Here is a 19176-nt window from a genome sequence, read left to right on the forward strand (position 1 = left end):
TCTTTTAATATAGAGTATTTTTATTCAGTGCTTTCAGGTATTTGCATACTTTTATGATCTTCTTACTACAAATATAAATATAAAACACATTCACAAATATTCTTAAGAATCTCTGAAACTATTAAATAAAAATAAAGTTAATAGTATTCCCAGAATATAGAATACTGAAATGATTATCTGCAGTTGTGAGCAAATTGCTTATTCCATTTCCTTAATTATGAAATAATATACAATTTTAACATTTCTTTTTCTAGGAAGCGATATAATGCATTTTCCTTATTTCCTAAAGCGTTTAAAAAGTGGGTGAATATGTTTATTTGAAGATGCCTTGCTTCGTGAGGTTTGATATTCCATGTAAACTGTATCATCTGCTCCAGACATGGAACTCATTGTGCCATAATGTCGGGATATCTAGAAAAGAACATAAAAAAAATTAATTTTATTTACTTATTTAAAGCATTTATTTATATACATTTATATTTCAACCAACTGAACCAACTTTGGGCTGCTCCCAATCAAAAATTAAAAGACATATAAAAAGAATTAAGTGACATATAAAAAGACATATAGAATAATTTTAAATGACATTTTAAAGGACATCATACCTTCTTTATCAATAAGACTACAGCCTTTTTCATGCAAAAATTCAGGTTACAATAAACAGGCGCTCACAGCTAAGTACTTTTGCATAAAAGTCACAGATAAAATGTGACTGGAGCATGGGCAGCTAGGATAAATCACTTTATAAATCATTTTAGGAACAAAATATATTCCTAAACAATCAAATTAGTATAGACAACAAAGTTTAATTTATGAAATGGAAAAGTTTTGGTGCAAAAGAGGGCTAGTGATAAAGAGGCTGAAAGAAGGGAAGGGAATTTTACACATTTTTTCTTGCTTTCCATGTTATTTTGGAAGACTTCAGGAGAAAACCTTTGTATTGTTTAGACTAGAATAATTATGAAACAATTCAGGATACAAAAATGAAATGAATCTGAATTTTAAATAATTAGGAGTGCTATGGGCTGGCAGCATTTCTACTCAATGCTAAGATTATGACTAAGATTAAGAAAACCAAACTAATGCCATTAGATACAACACTGACAAACAGAAGTTGAAATGGCAGACAGCTTTTGTCATTTAGACTCATTCATCAACAGCAAAGAACGGTCAAGAAACATGTCATAGACTAGCACTTGGAAAAGATATTCAGATTCTGTGATGTACCTATACCAAGAAAGATCAGAATCTTATAAGCTATGGTATTATCTGTGACACTTTACAGAAGCAAAAGTTGGGATTTTAAAAGAAACACTAACCATAGCCCTCAACCCTTGAACAAGGTGGTTAAACAATTGCCCATGTGACTGCTTTGTTCAAGAACCGCAATCTCTGCACTGAGTTGAGGCAGGTAATCCTCTTTTTTTTTCAAATGTTCCTGCAGCCTGCCAAAGGATTTTTCTCTCTCCCCCATGCACAGGGGAAATCCTTTGGTGAGCTGCAGAAATAGAACTGAAATTCTGAAGATTTTAGCTTCTTTCTTGAAGACCATGGAATTATTTCAGCTCCCCTCTATCGCCTCTGCTTGTAACCTTCCCTGGTGGCTTCCACCACTGGCTTTCTGGAGAAGCAGGCACGAAAGGCTGGAAGTAGCATTCATACAATTGGCACTTGGCAACCAGTTGTAAATGTGAGCTGGTGGCCAAGCACCTGAAATGCAGTCACGTAACCACCTGGGGGTGAAGGAAACATTTTACAATGTCCAGAAGCGCTTCATGGGCTGTAAAGTACCCATTCCAAGGCTGTCATAAGTTGAAGATCACCTGTATAGTGGTGTTGGGTACACTGTCAGAAAACCTGAAGGACAAAGGGAATTAATACCATTGTAGCAGACAGGGAAAAGTCCTAGGCTATAAGCCAAAACATTCCTTTGAGTGATAAATGTACAATTGTAAAAAGATTATTGGAGCACTATATTTCGTTTTCCTGCTAATATAAAATGTTATTCGTTATGTGATTTAAATGGTGCCCAACTTACAATACTGACTCTGGGGTCTTGACATAATAATAACTACTTGCCTGAGATGACTTTGAGCCATATTCTCCTGCAACCACCTCTTCCTCAGCATCCAGATCAGAAGCTTGTAAAACTTTTTGGAGGAGCTGCTGCTGCTCTTCTTTGGATGAAAACATAAGTTCTTCCTCTTCCATACCTGCAAGTTTAGTAATTACCTGGAAACAGGAAGAGATAGTATTATTCAATTCCATTCTTTACTATTGTTTGGTCTCAAGGGTAAAGTGCCTATACTGAGTCTTATTTGGGAAATTTTAAAAGTTGAGAAAGATTTTAGTGGGAAACTAGCTCGTACTGCATTTGCTTCTAGGGCGTGGTTCATACTATCAGCTTTTCAAATGCTGCAGCACACTAGTTATTTTGTTACTTTTTTCCTTGATTTTATTTCCCTGATTAAAATGAAGGAAAAAATGAAAGACTACACTAAATCACTACACTTTCACTACATCATCCTCTATGAGCCCCAGATTTTATGGATTTATGGGCAATCTAAGCCTTTCTTAAAGTACATTTAAGTGTGAAAGTAAGATCTACCCCTATGGTGACCATTTCCTATTTGCTTTTGGGAACGCATATTATCATTTCTTGTACATACTGCCATCATATTCTGAAAAAGGTAGAACATATGTGTTATCGGGGTTACTCTGAGAAAATCCCCCCTTGCCAATGGATCATTGGCTGTAAAATGCCCATGATCTAACATGCATAAATAAATAATCTGCAAACTTACTTTCTTCCTATAGGTGTTTTATAATTTAAAGTTTAAATATACATTTCAATAAGCACCTAATCAGGAGCATCATGATTTTAGAAATATTATAATGGCAAAATAATGAAAAAAGTGTTCAATATGTTGATGATCTCACTGACTTGTGCATTATAGGTCCCAATTTTTGAGCAGAATTCTACAAATCCAAAATAATCAAAGATTCTATTTTTTTTATCATAATACCATTTTTATCAGAGCGTGTCTAGCTTTACAGACGGTAATAATTTGGCATCTGATGAAGTGAGCTGTAGTTCTAAAGAGCATTTTCTTTTAATATTAATTAGTTTGAAAAGATGGTAGACTTCCAGGTTTTGGTATGATAATAGTTAACTATGCATAAAATAAATCTGAACTGTCTGGGTAATTCACTAGATACAAGTTATAAATAGGGCCCTTGCGTCCTGATAGAAACCACAAGAGTACTTTATACTCTTGCCCTAAAAACAGCTGTTGTGAAGACATTACATGCACTAAACTTAGTGCTCTTTGGAGTTTAGGGACAGTTTTTTTTAATTCAATTATCTTGCCACCTAAAAAAGGTTTCTCATTGACTTTGCTTGTGAGGTCACAAAATATGACCTTGGAACATAGCAATGGTCATAAATATGAACCAGTTGCCAAGTATCTGAATTTTGATCATATGATCATAGGGTTGCCTCAAAGGTTGTAACTATGAAAAATGGTCATGTCACATTTTTAACTGCTGTTGTAACTTTAAACAGTCACTAAACACTGTACTGTTGTAAGTTGAGGATTACCTGTATACAATTTGTCCTAAAGGCAGAAACATAATTACAATGCAACAGCTGTTTCCCTTAAAATAATAAATTTAAAATATTTAAATTTTCAGCCACTATAATACAAATATTGGACCTCTAGTGGCACATTGCTTAGACTGCAGTACTCTCAAACTCTGCCCAGTCTGGAGTTTGAACACAGTTTAAACAACAAATATTTGAACATAAGAACCTAAAGATTAAAGCCTGTTCTTTGTTCTCAATTCTGCAAATTACAAATAACAGAATTACCTTAAAGCTGTAACCCTGATCTACTAGAAACCTTTGACGCTTCGTAGAGTATGCCATTTCTTGAGTGTCCTGAGAGACCAAAGAATAAAAAAAGGCATTGTATTCCTCTGCAATCATTCCTGACGGGAAAAAAATCGCAATGGAAGATTAGCTCACATCAAAGCAAGTCAAAAATTTCAAGAAAAAACAAGTTTTGTTGGTTTTCTCTTGTCTACTGTGAGAGGAAACCCTTAACTCTTTACCGTGCCTATGCTTCCTAGCTCTGTACCTGGTTTGTACTGCTTCTTATATGACAGTATATTAAAGTGCAAGCTTGATAAAGGCGCAAACTAAGGGAAAATTTGTAATCTGCATTGTGTAATACTTAATAGTTGCAAATTAATCAGTTTTGCGGCTATTTTGGACATAACTGTCTGGGACATTACGAGAATATGGAACCAAAAAGTGCAGATGACAAAGAGTTTTTCAGATAAATGCTAAGCAACAGGATGGCACAGTGAAATGAGGAAGTATCCTGGTAAGATTCCAGAGGAACAGAAGAGATGAGAGAAAAAGAGTATATAAGGGGTTTTATCTCAGATCATGGCCACTGGCCATGCTTATTCCTTGTTGGACTCAGACATGACAGTGGACCTCATTGCAATAGGTTGTTAGTAAGTATTATCTTACTGAAATGTTGTTATGTTATGATGGCTGTTCATGTTCCAAACTGTTCATGAAATAAACCTCTGATCTCAAAGTAGGTTTTATTGCCTGTGGTTTGTCTGTGTTTCTCTTTTACTGAATTATTTTTACGACACTACAAACATTTCTTCCTAGCATGCTATAATTAAGTATACTGATAACAATATTCAAATTTAAACTTATAGATTAGCAAAAGAAAACCCCAAACGTTTCTCAGCTGTAAGTGTTTTTTTTTTCTGTTAATGCAAAATGCAGCTGATCTGGCACATGACCTATAGCAGAATGTATTGCAGCAATTTTGCTCTCTGAAGAGGAGCAGCAGTCTTCACCCTGAGCAGAAAATCCTATCATTTCTCTAGTAAAGTGGACATACTTCCAAACAAAGCATTTTTCAGCCTCTCATTCCCTCCAACTTTTTTTTAAATAAAATATATGGTGTCCACCTGAATCCAGAATGCCTCCTTGAAAAAAAGATATAGAAGACATTGTCTCACTTTTCTTACATTAAAAGAATGCTTTAGAATTATAAAAAGTTCGATGGAAAAGGAAGCCCCCAAGATAGCAAACCAGGTATCTATATTTAAAGCTGACACTCACATGTCAAATTGGGGAGCCCATTTTTAAAGAATAGAAAGGATGTAATTTATCAGATACAGTTTGCTAGCATAATTTTAATGTTTTTAATTTGGAAATTTGTGGAATACAAAAAATGCATTTTATAAGTTCTAGTAAGTTTTTACAACAATTACCCTTTGTTGTAATTTAACTGCTGACAGAGGCTTAGTTTGGGGTCTAGAAGAGGAAGGAGTACTTTGCACTAAAACCCCTGGGAATCCTTTAGCAAACAGGCAGAAAGCACTTACATGCATTAGTCTTAAATACACACCTCATACTCATGCCAGATGTCATTATTGCTAAATTTATACTTTGGCTGGTCAAGCTGCTAATGGAATACCTCAACCAAACTGTTTCCTTTGGGGTAGTGTGGCATGAAAGAATATTTGTCCAAGCCCTAATCCCATTGTAAAATACTACTACAGTGGAATTAGAATTTTGGCAAAGCTGCCATCAAAGTTCAATCAGAATAACCAGTCTCTTTAACATAAGATCTACTACATTGTATCTTTAAAAAACTAAAAATATTAAGTGTTGGGAGGAATGATTAGGTAGGAAAGAGAAAAGGAGCAATGACTTCCTATTGAAGTGCTTTTTATAATTACTTTTGAATTTTGTCATAACCTGTGACCTTGAGCTGACAGTGACAAAACAGGACAATAGAAAATTGTATGTGCTTAGTCAGCTAAATAACATTACTTTCATGCTTCAGTGTTCCATTAAAATTACAGAATCTTGCAACACAAGACTCAATTTACCTTTTTTGGCTCTTAAGACTCGCCCCAGCCTCTGAGCCTCCTGTCTTCGAGAGCCCCCATGAGATGAAATCTGAATGAGAACATTGGCTTCTGGCAGATCAAAAGATGTATCACCAACCTGTAAATGCATAAGCACCCTTTAGGAAACAAACTATAATGTAGATAACCAAATCTTAGTAAGACACATTAGCTTGTGGCCAACAATGAGAAACATATGAATATGAAAAAGATTAAAAATAATTTACAGATTATTCAAAATGAGTGCTGAACCTAATGTAGTCCAATATCAAACAGAGCAGCATGGATTACCTTGGAGATAAAGATGGTATTGATTTTGGGATTGTGTTTGAAATTCTGCAGTATTTGCATTCTCTCCCCCTGTGCTGTAGGCCCATAAATGTAAGGTCTAAAAGAGACAATATGCATACATATAAAGGATCAAATGGTTATATTTTACTTCCTGGATTCAGGTACATTATACAATCTATTATATTATGATTAAAAAGATGATAAACCACAGCAATATGCCTTCACTATGTAATTAAACTATACTTTTATAGAAGAACTTTCCTTTTTTTGTAGCATTTTTCTCTCTTGTTTATTTTTAGTTCACTGAATTAGTCCCACTCATTTGGAGACAAATTCATTCTGTCAGACACCCCTCCCGCTACAGAAATAAATCCTGACAGTTGTAAAATGTTATGTTCTTGATGTGTGCCTCATGACTCAGATCAGTGGGCGGAATATATCTACTAATCCTACATGAAAGGAGAGAAGCAGCTGTTAAAATAAAAAAGGTATTTTCTTCAGCTGAACCAGTGAACTTGTACTTAACAGCTGTGTTCTTCTTTCCCCTTTCCCCTTATATCTGATCACATATAAATTGCACTTTTGAATTAAATTGTTCTGGTCTCAAAATAGTTCACTGAGAGCTACAGTGAAAATTAACTATCAACATATCTTTTGCGGCAACGTAAATAGATGCTACCAGAGCAAGGTGGAAGTATTCAATCAAAGATACAATCTAAGATGTCTGCTAAGTTCATATGATATATTGAAATAAAATAAGAAGCTAACACAATTCAAAGTAAACATGTTTAAAAACATGCATCAAATTTGAAATATAAGCAAAGAAAAAGAAAGAAAACTTAATATACATGAATATAAGCTTGAAAATAAATCACAAGCTGAGAACCGATGGTCTCTCTGAAACTTCCATGGAAATATGCTACAATATTAATGAAATAATTTAAAATATGCTCAAAGAAAACTTTGAAAATTATTCCAGAATAGAAAGCCACCTTAGGAGATTTAGGTTCAAATTTTAGCTCACTGATAAAAGCTCATTAACTGAGTTTGGGTTGGTGATTCTCTTTCATCCCAACCCACTTGACATAGATATTGTTGCAGAAAAATTTGGAAGAAAAAACTGACGGGAAATATATATGTGCTGCCTCTGGTACTGGAGGAAACATAAGAAAATCAATCTAACAAGTAACAACCAAAATGTTCTTGTTACAACAGCAACTACTATTTAAAAGAAACAAAAAACACATTACTACATAAAACAATCACACTGTAGCAATTTTCCTTTGAGTTTATATCTTGAATGTATATTCTGATGCTAGACTTGAATAATGGATTTAAATACTGCAACTGCAAACTATTCTGGCAGTGAAAGTACCTTGCTCTTCTGCTGTATAGGTTTTTCAAATGTTAACTAGTTAAATTGAATTATGTGGCATTGATCTTTAAAATGCTGAATAACACATGGCAAATTGTGACCAGCACTGATGATGTTACCTAGTTTGGGTAATGAAACATCTCGCAAGAAAACAAGCAAGCTCAGAGAGCACCGAGGATGCCTTACATGGTAAATTATTGCATCAACTTATTATTTAATGTTCTTTTCAATCAGAAAATAATTATTTGTTCTTCAGTCACTAAGTCATGTTCAACTTTTTGTGATCCCATGGACAAATAGCATGCCCTTCCTCCACTATCTACTGCAATGGGCCTAAATTCTTGTTCACTGTGTTGATACTATCTAACATCTCATCCTCTGCTGTCCCCTTACACAACAAAAAAAACCAAGAGATTCTTAAAAGCTGTATTTGTATTGCAGTGTTTTAAGTTACTGTCCCCATTATCAAGATTGAATTTAGATTGAATTTACATTATCACATTATCATAAAACAGCTTTAGGGACCTTTTCATAAATTTCTCAACAGCGAAATATTCTTACTGCATATACGATGCAAAGATATTATATATTACAATTTGGAAGATCAGGAAAGCATATGAGGTGCATGGATCTCTTAGTTGTGACCTTTGGAGACCTTCCAAAAGTAGCCACAGAATTCTCATTACTTATTGGGGCAAAAAAGGAAATTGCCTGAGGATATAGATTTGTCCAATTACTGCCCCTTTCTGGAATGCAGTCCTTAACACTTCAAAGGGCCAGTATATATCCCTTTGCTTGCAAAAAAATTACGCATTTGTACTTATATGTAAATAGATTGTTGATAACTGAGTGCAAGAGCCTCATGTAACTTGCATCTATTTTTTTTTTATTGAGGAATTCTACCAATGAGAAAATTTTATCATTTCTGAAGCAACCTCAAGAAGCACTGTAGCTTATCTGTCAAGAATTCTTTCTAACTTAAGAAATCTTTTTGTCCCTGGTTGACAATTAACTCCTGTAATTTCATGCAAATGAATATATAAAAAGTAATAAATAGTACTATTGATTTTAAGGATTTAATATGCAAAGTCACAAACCTGGAAGAAGTCTTTTTTTGCTTCTGATATTTATTAAACACACAAATATCTATAATTCATTAATACTTACTTGCCCAATCTAACAGCATACTCCTTCAAAGCAAACACATTGTCAGCAAAGACTATGATCTTATCATTCCTTCGTTCATGGAATTTAATCAGGAACTGGCAAGCCCTAAATTTGTTTGGGTTCATGGTATAGAGCAATATCCGCTTCTTTGTTTTAATAGCTACATATTCTCTGTAGAATTCAGGAGACATTGGACACCAAACCTACAATTAAAACCAAAAAAGTACAGACTGTATTAAGAATAGCTCAATAAGTTTACAGTAGAAATGTGACAGCGATAAAAGTTTACAAGATTACCCTGTATGATAAGAACAAAGTATTTATGCTAGCAGGAAAGATAAGACAAGGGCAGATATTTGCAGCCTTATTAAAAAAAACATTTCTGATTATTTAAAAACCCATATAGAACTATTATCAACTTCTGATTCTATCCCTAGCAGCAACTGACTAAAGAAAAGCTGTTTCTTTTCCCTGTTGAAGATTTTTCCCTCAGATAGAAGATTCAGGAAAAGTGTGAATTATGGAGTAATGAACTGCAACAGGGAAACAAGAAGACTGAAATTATAAAAAACAACATGAAGACAAATCAAGCCAGGATTTCTAAAACAAGGCACATGCAGAAATTTTAGTTCCACTATCAAATGATCCAGAGTTTTATACCCCAATTGTAAGTTAACTGAGGAAAATATTGCTGCTGGAGAATATATATTTGCTGAAGTCTCTGTAGCACAGCTAGCACTGAGCAAAACATTCCTTACCTCAGCACACTGGACTTTAGCAATATAACCACTATTTTGCAATTCCATCCAATTTGCTTCATAGAGTTTAGGCCCAATCAGGAAATTCAGGTCTACAATTTTGTCATCTTCTCGGACAAGAGTGGCTGTTAATCCAAGCTTGCAATGGGCCTGAACAATAGTGAGCACACGCCTGAACATTTTTGCTGAAAGAATTGTGCAAAAAGGAATGAGATCCTGTCTGAGAAGTATTTAAAAAATATAACAGTATGTTAATTTTTCATGCCATAAGTGATATTAAATGAAGAACCATTTGAGAATCATACTGAATTAGAATCTTACATTAAAGTTAGATGTGTTTAATGGATTTCCATGCATATATCTATATGATCAGTTTTGTAGCAACAACTTAACAGTATTCTTCATCCAACTCATTTCACAAATTAAATCTACAGAAATTAAATTAAACAGTATCAATTCAGGCAAATCATTGCTAAGCTGGCTAATATCTAAATCCATGCACTAGGTTTAAACCATACTGGGATTTTTTTTATTCTCCACCAAAAAATAAAAAAACTGCAGCAATTATCATTAAGCTCTTAAGTATAATAAAAGATGTATTTTTGATGCTTAAAAATGCATCAAACTGCAGCATTCATGCTATTGTTACTGTTTCATTTTACATTAGATTCCTTATAAATGTATAATACTACTTTTTACAAAGCAGTATTGTCAATCTATTTCAAAATAATCAGGGTTCCTATAATTCAGTTATGAAACCTGGGCTGGGGCAAAAGCAATAGCCTTTAAGAGGGTCTTTACCAGGTATGGTATGCACTTCATCAAGGATCATCAGACCCCATTCTTGGCTCTTCAACCATTCCATCACCCTCTCTGCTTCCCATGACCTCTTCGTTGTGTGCCCCAACATGGAGTAGGTGCTGATAGCTATAGAACAGCCAATTGGCTTGTCTTTGGCATCAGAAGTAAATCGGCAGATTTGGCTATCGTCAATGGTAGACCACATCTTGAACTGGGCTTTCCACTGCTCCACTGAGACAGCAGAATTACCCAGTACTAGGCACCGCTTACGGACAGTGCAAGCTGCTGTTACACCTACAAGCGACTTGCCAGCACCTGTAGTGAATGAAACAAAAATTTGTCAAAACTTTGCATGGAATGTATTACTATCCAGAGAATAAATAATAGAATATTGAGCCAAATATGTCCCTCTTAAAAGAGCTTTGAAAACTCTAACCTGGTCCCTATAAAAAAAGAAAGACACCAACATGGTCTGAAAGCAACTCACACCACTCTATTGCTGAAACTAATTATAAACTATGTATAAACTGTACAGAAATCTGTACGAGATTCTCAGAGTGCAAGAGGAAGAAATAAATATGGATATCCCACAAAATAAATGTTACTTTTACCAGTATTCTTTCAGAATCTAATCTCAGTCAGGTAATTTAAAAAAAAAACATTCAATATCAGCAGAGTCCACTCACCACAAGGCAAGACAATAACCCCAGATCTAGCACGACCATTCCCAAACATTTTCCTCAAACTCTTCTCCTGGTATGGTCGGAGAACAGCTGTGGGTTTCAAGTCTATGTTAATATCTGGATTCACAGAATCATTTCTAAAATCATATTCAGCAAGCAGAGGGTACTCCAGATGAATGCAACGCTTCTGAAGCTCTTCAATCATTTCCTAGAAATGGAAACAAAAAGGTAGGAGGGTCTTTTGCAGTTCTTCTGATCTGTTATTCATTTAAAGCTATAAGAAAATACTGAATTTTTTCCATAAAGTTTGAGGTATCAAGTTGTACTTTAACTTTATTCTAACAAACACACATTAGAGCAATGGATCATCAGTCACAAATCCAGAAACTTTCCCCATACTCTTGAAAAGATTTCATGAGTCACAAAAGAAATGCTTTACAAATATTTAAGCAAATATATTTATGTTTTGTACTGATATAAAAAGTTCTACATCCTCTTAATTTGAAATTGTTAATTTGGTTGAATTGCCGTATAGCGTCTATCATGTTCGGTGCTTATATGTATAATAGATGTTCCTATAGTGACTATGTGGGAAGAAACACTTTATTATTATGGCTTCACGTCTTAAGAACATAGAGGAGTGACTTGATGTAATGCAAAGTGGTGTCTGTTGAAGTCCTATAGGAATACTGAATATCTAGAACTCGTGGTGGAGCAGATAGCAATAGCAATTAGACTTATACACCCTTCTCTAAGTGGTTTACAGTTGCAGCATATTGCTCACAATAATCTGGGTCTTCATTTTACACACCTCGGAAGGATAGAAGGCTGAGTCAACCTTGAGCTAGTGAGATTCAAACTGCCAGATTACAGGCAGTTGGCAGGCAACAGAAGTACCCTGTAGAACTGCAGTCTAACCACTGCACCACCATGGCTGTTCATATTCATACCTATGAATTTTCTATGATGTTTTAATGGAAGCAATGGAAGCAATCAGGAAGGAGACTAGTATCACAGAAAAAGTCAAGGATTTCTTCCTTTAATTTCCTATTAAAGTTACCTACAAATTGTGTATGTAAAAGCTACACTGTATTTTATGTGTTTGTAAATGTTATTGAAATTTTTAAAGAATAGGACTAATATAAACTACAGAATAAGAAAGGTGCAAACGTAGTAGAAAAATAAGGATATAAAGTGGCTTCCAATCTTCTTTACAGTAATTTAAGCACAATTATAAATTGACCTTTCCCTCTATATTATGACTTTCTTCTTTCTCCATTCCATCCTAACTAATCATCAAAACTATAAATCATAAGTTCATTTGTTCTTTTTTATGCAAAAAGGGATTTCCAAACAAGTCAATTTGACCATTCTACTATCTTCATCAATAATTCTCATCATAGATATTGCCAAATCTGTCCATCTTTGTACATACTTTGCTGCAGTTATCATATTTAAAAACAATATTCCATGACTTTTTTCCAACTATTTATTCATCGATCCCAAGAAGAAAAGTTCTGGTTTTAGTTGTATATTAATCTTTAAAATCCTCTAAATCAATGTATGCATTTGAACTCAAAATTTTCGAGCTATTTCTACATCCATCATATAATGACATTTCCTATTCACATTACCAACATAAATTTAAAGTGCTTTTATGCATTCTAACTAATTTTTCTGATGTTATGTCAATAGTATATCATTTTATAAAAATTATCTTTAAGATTATAACTCAATATAACAGTATAAATTTCAATTTTTTTCTATCACATATTTCTCATCTGCCTATTATAACCAAAAATTTTAACCCACTTTATCATATATTCCTTGACATAAATCTTTATTTTTAATATCACAGAGAGAGAGAGAGAGAGAGAGAGAGAGGGGCTTTTGGTGAGTCAGTGGGGCAATGCACATGCGCGGGTGCACCAGCCCACCACTCCTGCAAGCGGAGATGTGGGCATACATGTGCGCCGCAATGTCACTAGCGTAGCCCAGTTCTTCTCTCCCCCAAACCAGGCCACCAAACCACAAATGTTAGGAACTGCTGAAACACAAGCATCATTCGAGGTAAAATATTCACCTTTATCACAAATTCTCACCAACAGTGACAAAGATGGCAGTCATAAAGCAAATGCTATGGTCATTAAACAAACACATTGTTTGCTATGGGACATTTGTTGTTGGAAACTAAGTAAACACTAGTTTCTGGTAAAAATTTGTAAATTATGGTCACATGTCTGTGGGGCGCTGCAAACATCCAAAAATCCAGGCTGGTTGCCGAGTGCCCCAAATGTGATCACGTGACCACAGAGGGTGTGGGGGTGGAAATTAGAACTTTGAAACTGGGTCAGAAGTCAGATTTTTAGGGTCTATCAGAACTTTGAATGGTCCACTATACAAGTGGTCATTAGTTGAGGGATACCAGTATTATAGATTTTTTGTAAAATCTACCAACTATCTACATTCTTTAATATTAAAACAAAATTCACACAAAAGTCCAATCCATCTGCCTGAGTTCCAATATTTGAAAACCACTTTTGCTAAAAAAACCAAATCCCCCTTATGGATTTAATCATTTTTACGCTTTTTGCTAGAGATTTAATTCCTTTCAAAGTTTTTTTTCCTCCTTATTTAATCCAGAAAGAGTGTTGACTCACCAACTGCTTTTGTCCTATCCTTCTAATCAGAAGATCTAACTATAAATTGACTACATCCAATAGTGTTAAGCAACATGAAACTTTTGTGGACTTTACGTCCCTTACAGATTGCAATGCAGTTATGAGCCTAACTGAAGTCCCTCACTTCCAGCTGCTCAACTCACAAGTTGACCACAAAAACCCCAATCCCTGCTGCCTACTGACAAAGAGCAGTTGGGGGAGTAGAGATGGGATTCTCATGGTCTTTCCTTATCTGGAGAATTCTGCCAATATATGCTATCCACACTCATTCAGGGATAAGTAATTTGCCAAGGAACTTCACCTAGTTATACTGTATTTTCTAAGCTGCTTAGAGTCAGCATATTAAAACCACAGGAATATATTTTGCTAAACAGAAACAAATTATGTAAACATGCTTTTACTCCATTCCATAGATGAGCCTTCAATTTTCACATCACCACAGAAACTAGAGTGTTTGGGATTGGTTCCTTTAATGGACAATGTTGTCGTTATACAGCACTACTAAGACTGGATTTAGCTGTAGCCTGAAGTGTAAATTTAAAGGAGGACTAGGCACAGAGATACAAAAGTACTTAAGGAAATAAAAGATTTAAATTGTCTGACATCTCACGTCAAAAATAAGATGTTTTTATTGTATAAATTCATATTCCATATGCTTTTATTAGGATAGTAAGGTATAAGTAAATTCATATATTTACCTGCTTCACTTCAAAAGATACAGTTTGAGTTTCCTCTTCCTCTTCTTCATCTTTATCCATTTGTTCATAAAATTCAAATAAGTCAGCAGGAACATCTGGTTTATTCTGACCGTCTGCCCCTTGAGAAGTTGATGGCCCGCTATTTTCACCAGACTTTGAAATCTAAAGCAGATAGATTTCTCAATGGAGCAGAGGAAAATGAGGCCAGATAGAGGCTCATTTTATCATTGGGATAGGAAAACAACACTTAAACCATGTATGAAAGCAGACTGTACAGATCCAATACACTATAAATAAAGCAACCCCTCCCTAAGGATTAATAGTACTGACAACAGACACAAATATATGTGGCATATTAACCATACTGAAAAGGAATTCTTATAAAGTTTTTACATAATTGTTCAGCTATAGTTAGAGTAAAGCAAATAGCTCCCACACTACATAAAGGCATGGACCATAATCTCAACATACTGCAGATTTGCTCTTGAATGTTTCTGTTATGAGTTCAGTTTCTTCCCCCTCTGCATTTCTCAGGCGACATTCCCTAATAACTTGGTCCTGAAGAAGTTGCTGAATGACTTCAGGGTGGGTGCTTTCTACAAAATACCTAGCAAGAATTAAAAAAAAAAAAAGGGGGGGGGAATTATACAAATAATTAATTCCACAAATGTTATAAATTTTTATCATTTTAACATCTTCCGTTTTAGAAACATGAGTTCCTGTAGGTTTTTGCAATTTATTCAGGTAATGTGCTATGCAGCTGGAGAAACACAAAGAATTTATATCTGACCAAAATCCTTAGAGACAATGGCCACATTCATAAAAGTCAGAAACGACACAAGTCACAATTTGAATGAGTGTACACTAGTTAGCTTTAGTTATTCTGTTATTTGGATTTGTTGCATTTTGGTTTTAGTTCCTTTGTTTTTTTCTGCAACCAGTTCACATATTTGTTTGTTTGGACCCTATCTATCTGATTCTATTTTACTCCTGTTTGTGTAGACATTGGCCCTCAAAAAGTTTCTCTTACTTTAACATGTTATATTTGCATATAGTTCTGATCTAATCCAGTAAACAACTTATGAAAAACCAAGATTGTTAACTGAGATAGTATCAAAGCCAAAACTAATAACATGACACACATTTGAAAATGCCATACTCCATAACTCAGGGGAAAAAAATCATGCAAGTAATTCTTTACCTGTTATGCTTCAGGACCAGCTTCACCTTTCCATAACTAACAGTACATAGCTACAAAATAATAATATCAATTAGAAATAGATGCATAAAATATATTTGTATTACACATAGAATTAGGTGACAGCAGAAAACTTTCAGCAAGCTATTCCACAAGAAAGGGAAATCAAAACTAAAGGTTTGGCTACAATTCATAAAAAATACCCTGAATATTTAGACCATACAATTTCATATACTTCCCCCCAACTTAGCACTCTTTAAATGCATTATATCAAAATGACTATCACCCAGATGGGGACAATTGGTGCTATAATACTTCTGGAGACCCAAAAGTTGGAAAGGCTAATTTAGCACAACTCATCATAACAACTCTCTAAAGCAGGTTTTGCTACCTGTGTACAAATTTTAAAATCTATTGCCAAAGAAAAAGAACATTTACTATGCAATGGACAGGATTCGCAGTGTTCTTCTAGAGGGTATTATCAGGGCTAAAGAAAATATTTGGAAGGTCATAAATGGTCAAAAGTTTGCTTTCATAATATGTTCCTTGTAAACTCCTGGCTGTGTTCCGTAACAGCAGGTGGGAGAATTGGTTTATTACCATGAAAAAAACAAGCTGTTTCTGTCATTTACATCTATCTTGAATCAATCCTTCTCTCAATCCCAGTTTTTTTTTGTCTCCCTTAATTATGCTGAAGTAAATGATCAAATGCAAATACTAAAGTATATGGCATATTTCTCTTTTAATTTCCAAAATAATTCATGCCATGAAGCTCTGTAACAAAGGCAGTACCTCTTATTATGTTTCCCACCCACCCCCAGCATCCAGCCCTTTATATCCTGAACATACAATTAGATAATGAATGAGTGTACCTTAATAAACTGAATGATTCCATCGGGCACACCAGTTTTACTCAGCTTTTGTAGATATTCAGTGATATCGCTGGTTTGCAAACCCACACTGACAGCAGCATACAGGGAATAAGCAGTCAGTTTATATTCATGGACGTGAGTAGGTCGACAAACTGGCTCAGCAATAGCCACAAGAAAATCCTGGGCATACTTGTAGACAGGTGAAAAGGCTTCTAAGAAAACATGGCCATCAGGAGCCTAGAGAAGAGACAAAAACTGTGAAGATGACCAAAATAACTACATGTACCAAAGCTGTTAAGTATGAGGCAAGGAAGAGAATTTCACCCTAATCAATTCAATGTTGTGAATGTATTTGTATTTCTGTTTTAGTGGAGAGGTGAAGGGACATGTGGCCTTTTAGATATTATCAAGTTACAACTCCCGGCATCTCTCATTATTGGTTATGCTGGCTGAGGTGGCAAGGTTCTTGAACCCAGTCATTAAAAAGATGCATCTCCAAACCATCTGGAGAGGACAGTGATATTTTTCATAAAATTACCCAAAGAATGAATAAAAAGTTTGATGTAACATCCCAGAAAATTCATCCACAGAGCAAAAGTATTTCTTCTGCCTGCATGGGTGCTTTTTTGTTATTAATTCCCTCTCTCCCCCCCATATAAATCACAAAGAAGCAGGCATCTCATCATAATAGCCTAAGGTACAACAAATATTCCTTCCAGCTCCTTTAAAATAGATGAATATGTATAATGTGAAATACAGAAAGAACTTGGGTCTTATTCAGCACATGAATCAAACAGGTATGGAGATACTATTTATATGCCAGCTGACAGGTCCACATGTAGAAATGATAAGATTAGGAAACAATAAACTATGTTTCCTTTCTTTGAACAAAACTTTTTTTTGAAAAGTAATGCATCTAAAAAGACTTACCACCCACAATGGTCGTGAGGAATGGTCAGCTTTGAGTGGCATCTGGTTCCTGTAGTCTTTTGCACCATATTCATCAACTTTGGTCCCAGAATCTTCCACTTGCTTCCCTGCAGCTGATGGAACTGCTTCTTGGGACTCTTTGCCTGTAAGGTCATATTCTTCTTCCTCTTCTTCCTCATAGTGGCGTTTTTTCGATTTCTTCTTATCTGGAAACCCAACCGTAAACACACATGCAGTTCCACAACTGTTTTTTCCTTCAGCCACACGAGAACACAAATGGTGCCATGCAAAACTTTGAGGGAACCATGAATGTCAGCATAGTTTTACTGGTTTACTAGAAGTAGTTGTTCCTATAAGTATATAGCTATCATTTAAGGTAAACAGCCTGCCAAAAATTGCTTTAGCAGTTCCAACCAAGGCTTCTTCCCACTTCCTATATTCAAGGAGTAAGCAGACAGCTATACAAATTATTGCCAGCTTTCCTTTAGATTAAGGCAGTTAGTTTTACTAATCCAATGTGTTTTTTCTAAATAGAGAAAATAAAAATCATCCCAAGAGATACCGCATCTTAAATCTTATTAAAGGACTTGCCATGATTCTCAGTTCTGCATATGAAATTTTTCTATGGGAAAGGTTGCACTTACAAAATATAGCAAAAGGAGAGGGGGAGACTATACTGTACAAAAACGACGTCTTGCTTTAACGGGATAATAAGGCGAGTACGTGAAGCACCGATTTATCAGACACCAGGACGTGCTGATTGTGGTCAAAGGCATCACCGCCACAAAGCTATCAGCTGGGCATTACGTTTTGTAAGCACAAGAGAACCGGCGTTAGGCATGACCAAGGCAGGGAGGGAAAACCAATGGCGCCAGGTCTTGAAGAACTTTCCCCGTCGAAGAAACAACGTCCCGAAGACGAGACTGGCTCCACGGACAGAAGCCAAACAGCTTCCAAGTCTAAGGAGACGAAGCCTCCCAGAAAGCGCCAGCGACCTACCTCGCTCCTTCTTGCCCATCTCTGAGGAGCTCCAGGCGACGTAGCCCCCCCGCCCGTGAGCGTCTCCCGTTAGCCCCACCGCTTCCGGAGCAGAAGAGAGCGAATCCGATTGCTCCTCCTCTGTGACGTCACCAGGGGGGAGGAGGAGGAGGAGACCGACATATTTGCAATAGTCTGTAGTCGCTTTCTCGACCGGGGTGGAGCGGGCGGGACAAATCCTTGCAGGAGGCGGAGCGAAAACTTTGCGAACCGGGGATGGGAGACCTCTTGGAAATAGCAAGACCTGAGGATGGGAAGTTGAAAAACCCGAAACGACGGAAGACATGTCCGCACAGCTTCCGTACACACAGCGGCCTCAAGGGCAACCTTCTTCCAGTAGAAACGTTTTTAATCTTGGCAGTGTCGTCGCATTGGAGCACGGTCTTTTTCTTTTTTCTTTTTTTAAATAAACTTTATTAGTTTTACTTTTTAAAAAACAACAACAACACAGCTACAAATTATATACAACAAAAAGACGAACAGTCTTGGCATAGGCCAAGAGGGAAAGAGAGGAAAGCTTGAGAGAGGAAAGAGGGAAAGGGAGGGGAAGGGGGGGGGAAGTGGGGAAAACAAAAGTAGAGAAAACACTTATAATAAAACCATATTTTTGTGACTGTAAGGTCTTTTCTTCTTCCAAACTATCGTCGGCAGTGCTTTTCTTTATCTCTGCCTCGGAGGCCTTGGCCTTAGTTTTCTTAGAGGTGATCTATCTTTGATTAAGCCAAATGTACAAAGGAT

The 19176-nt window shown here is 35.7% G+C and overlaps 1 protein-coding gene across 2 annotated transcripts; it reads right to left on the reverse strand.

Annotated features, from left to right (window-relative positions):
- On the reverse strand, positions 1-18535 carry ERCC3 (ERCC excision repair 3, TFIIH core complex helicase subunit). Of its 2 annotated transcripts, XM_026707980.2 has the most exons (15): positions 18400-18535; positions 17401-17606; positions 16471-16707; positions 15602-15651; positions 14872-15007; positions 14401-14562; positions 11025-11229; positions 10339-10653; positions 9538-9722; positions 8780-8982; positions 6238-6334; positions 5929-6046; positions 3872-3990; positions 2080-2232; positions 1-411 (listed from the first exon to the last, which is right to left on the reverse strand). In XM_026707980.2, exons 1-15 carry the CDS (start codon positions 18416-18418, stop codon positions 277-279), a joined length of 2340 nt encoding a protein of 779 aa, XP_026563765.1. In that variant the 5' UTR covers positions 18419-18535; the 3' UTR covers positions 1-276. The 2 variants fall into 2 exon arrangements, with proteins under 2 accessions (XP_026563765.1, XP_026563766.1); XM_026707981.2 differs by lacking the exon at positions 1-411 and having other exon boundaries at positions 2093-2232; positions 3872-3992; positions 5930-6046.
- Between the last annotated feature and the right edge of the window lie 641 nt (positions 18536-19176).

The sequence above is a fragment of the Pseudonaja textilis genome, chromosome 1, assembly GCF_049901715.1.
Source record: "Pseudonaja textilis isolate UNSWEBS1 chromosome 1, rPseTex1.2, whole genome shotgun sequence".
Taxonomy (NCBI): domain Eukaryota; kingdom Metazoa; phylum Chordata; class Lepidosauria; order Squamata; family Elapidae; genus Pseudonaja; species Pseudonaja textilis.

What these genes read in the sequence shown, in the direction of transcription:
- ERCC3 (XM_026707980.2), bottom strand. An exon ending in CATTCAAGAGCAAATCTGCA is followed by an intron (nt 14,563 to 14,871) that starts GTATGTTGAGAT and finishes TATCTGCTTTAG; the next exon opens with ATTTCAAAGTCTGGTGAAAA. An exon ending in CTAAAGTCCAGTGTGCTGAG is followed by an intron (nt 8,983 to 9,537) that starts GTAAGGAATGTT and finishes TTTTAATTGTAG; the next exon opens with GTTTGGTGTCCAATGTCTCC.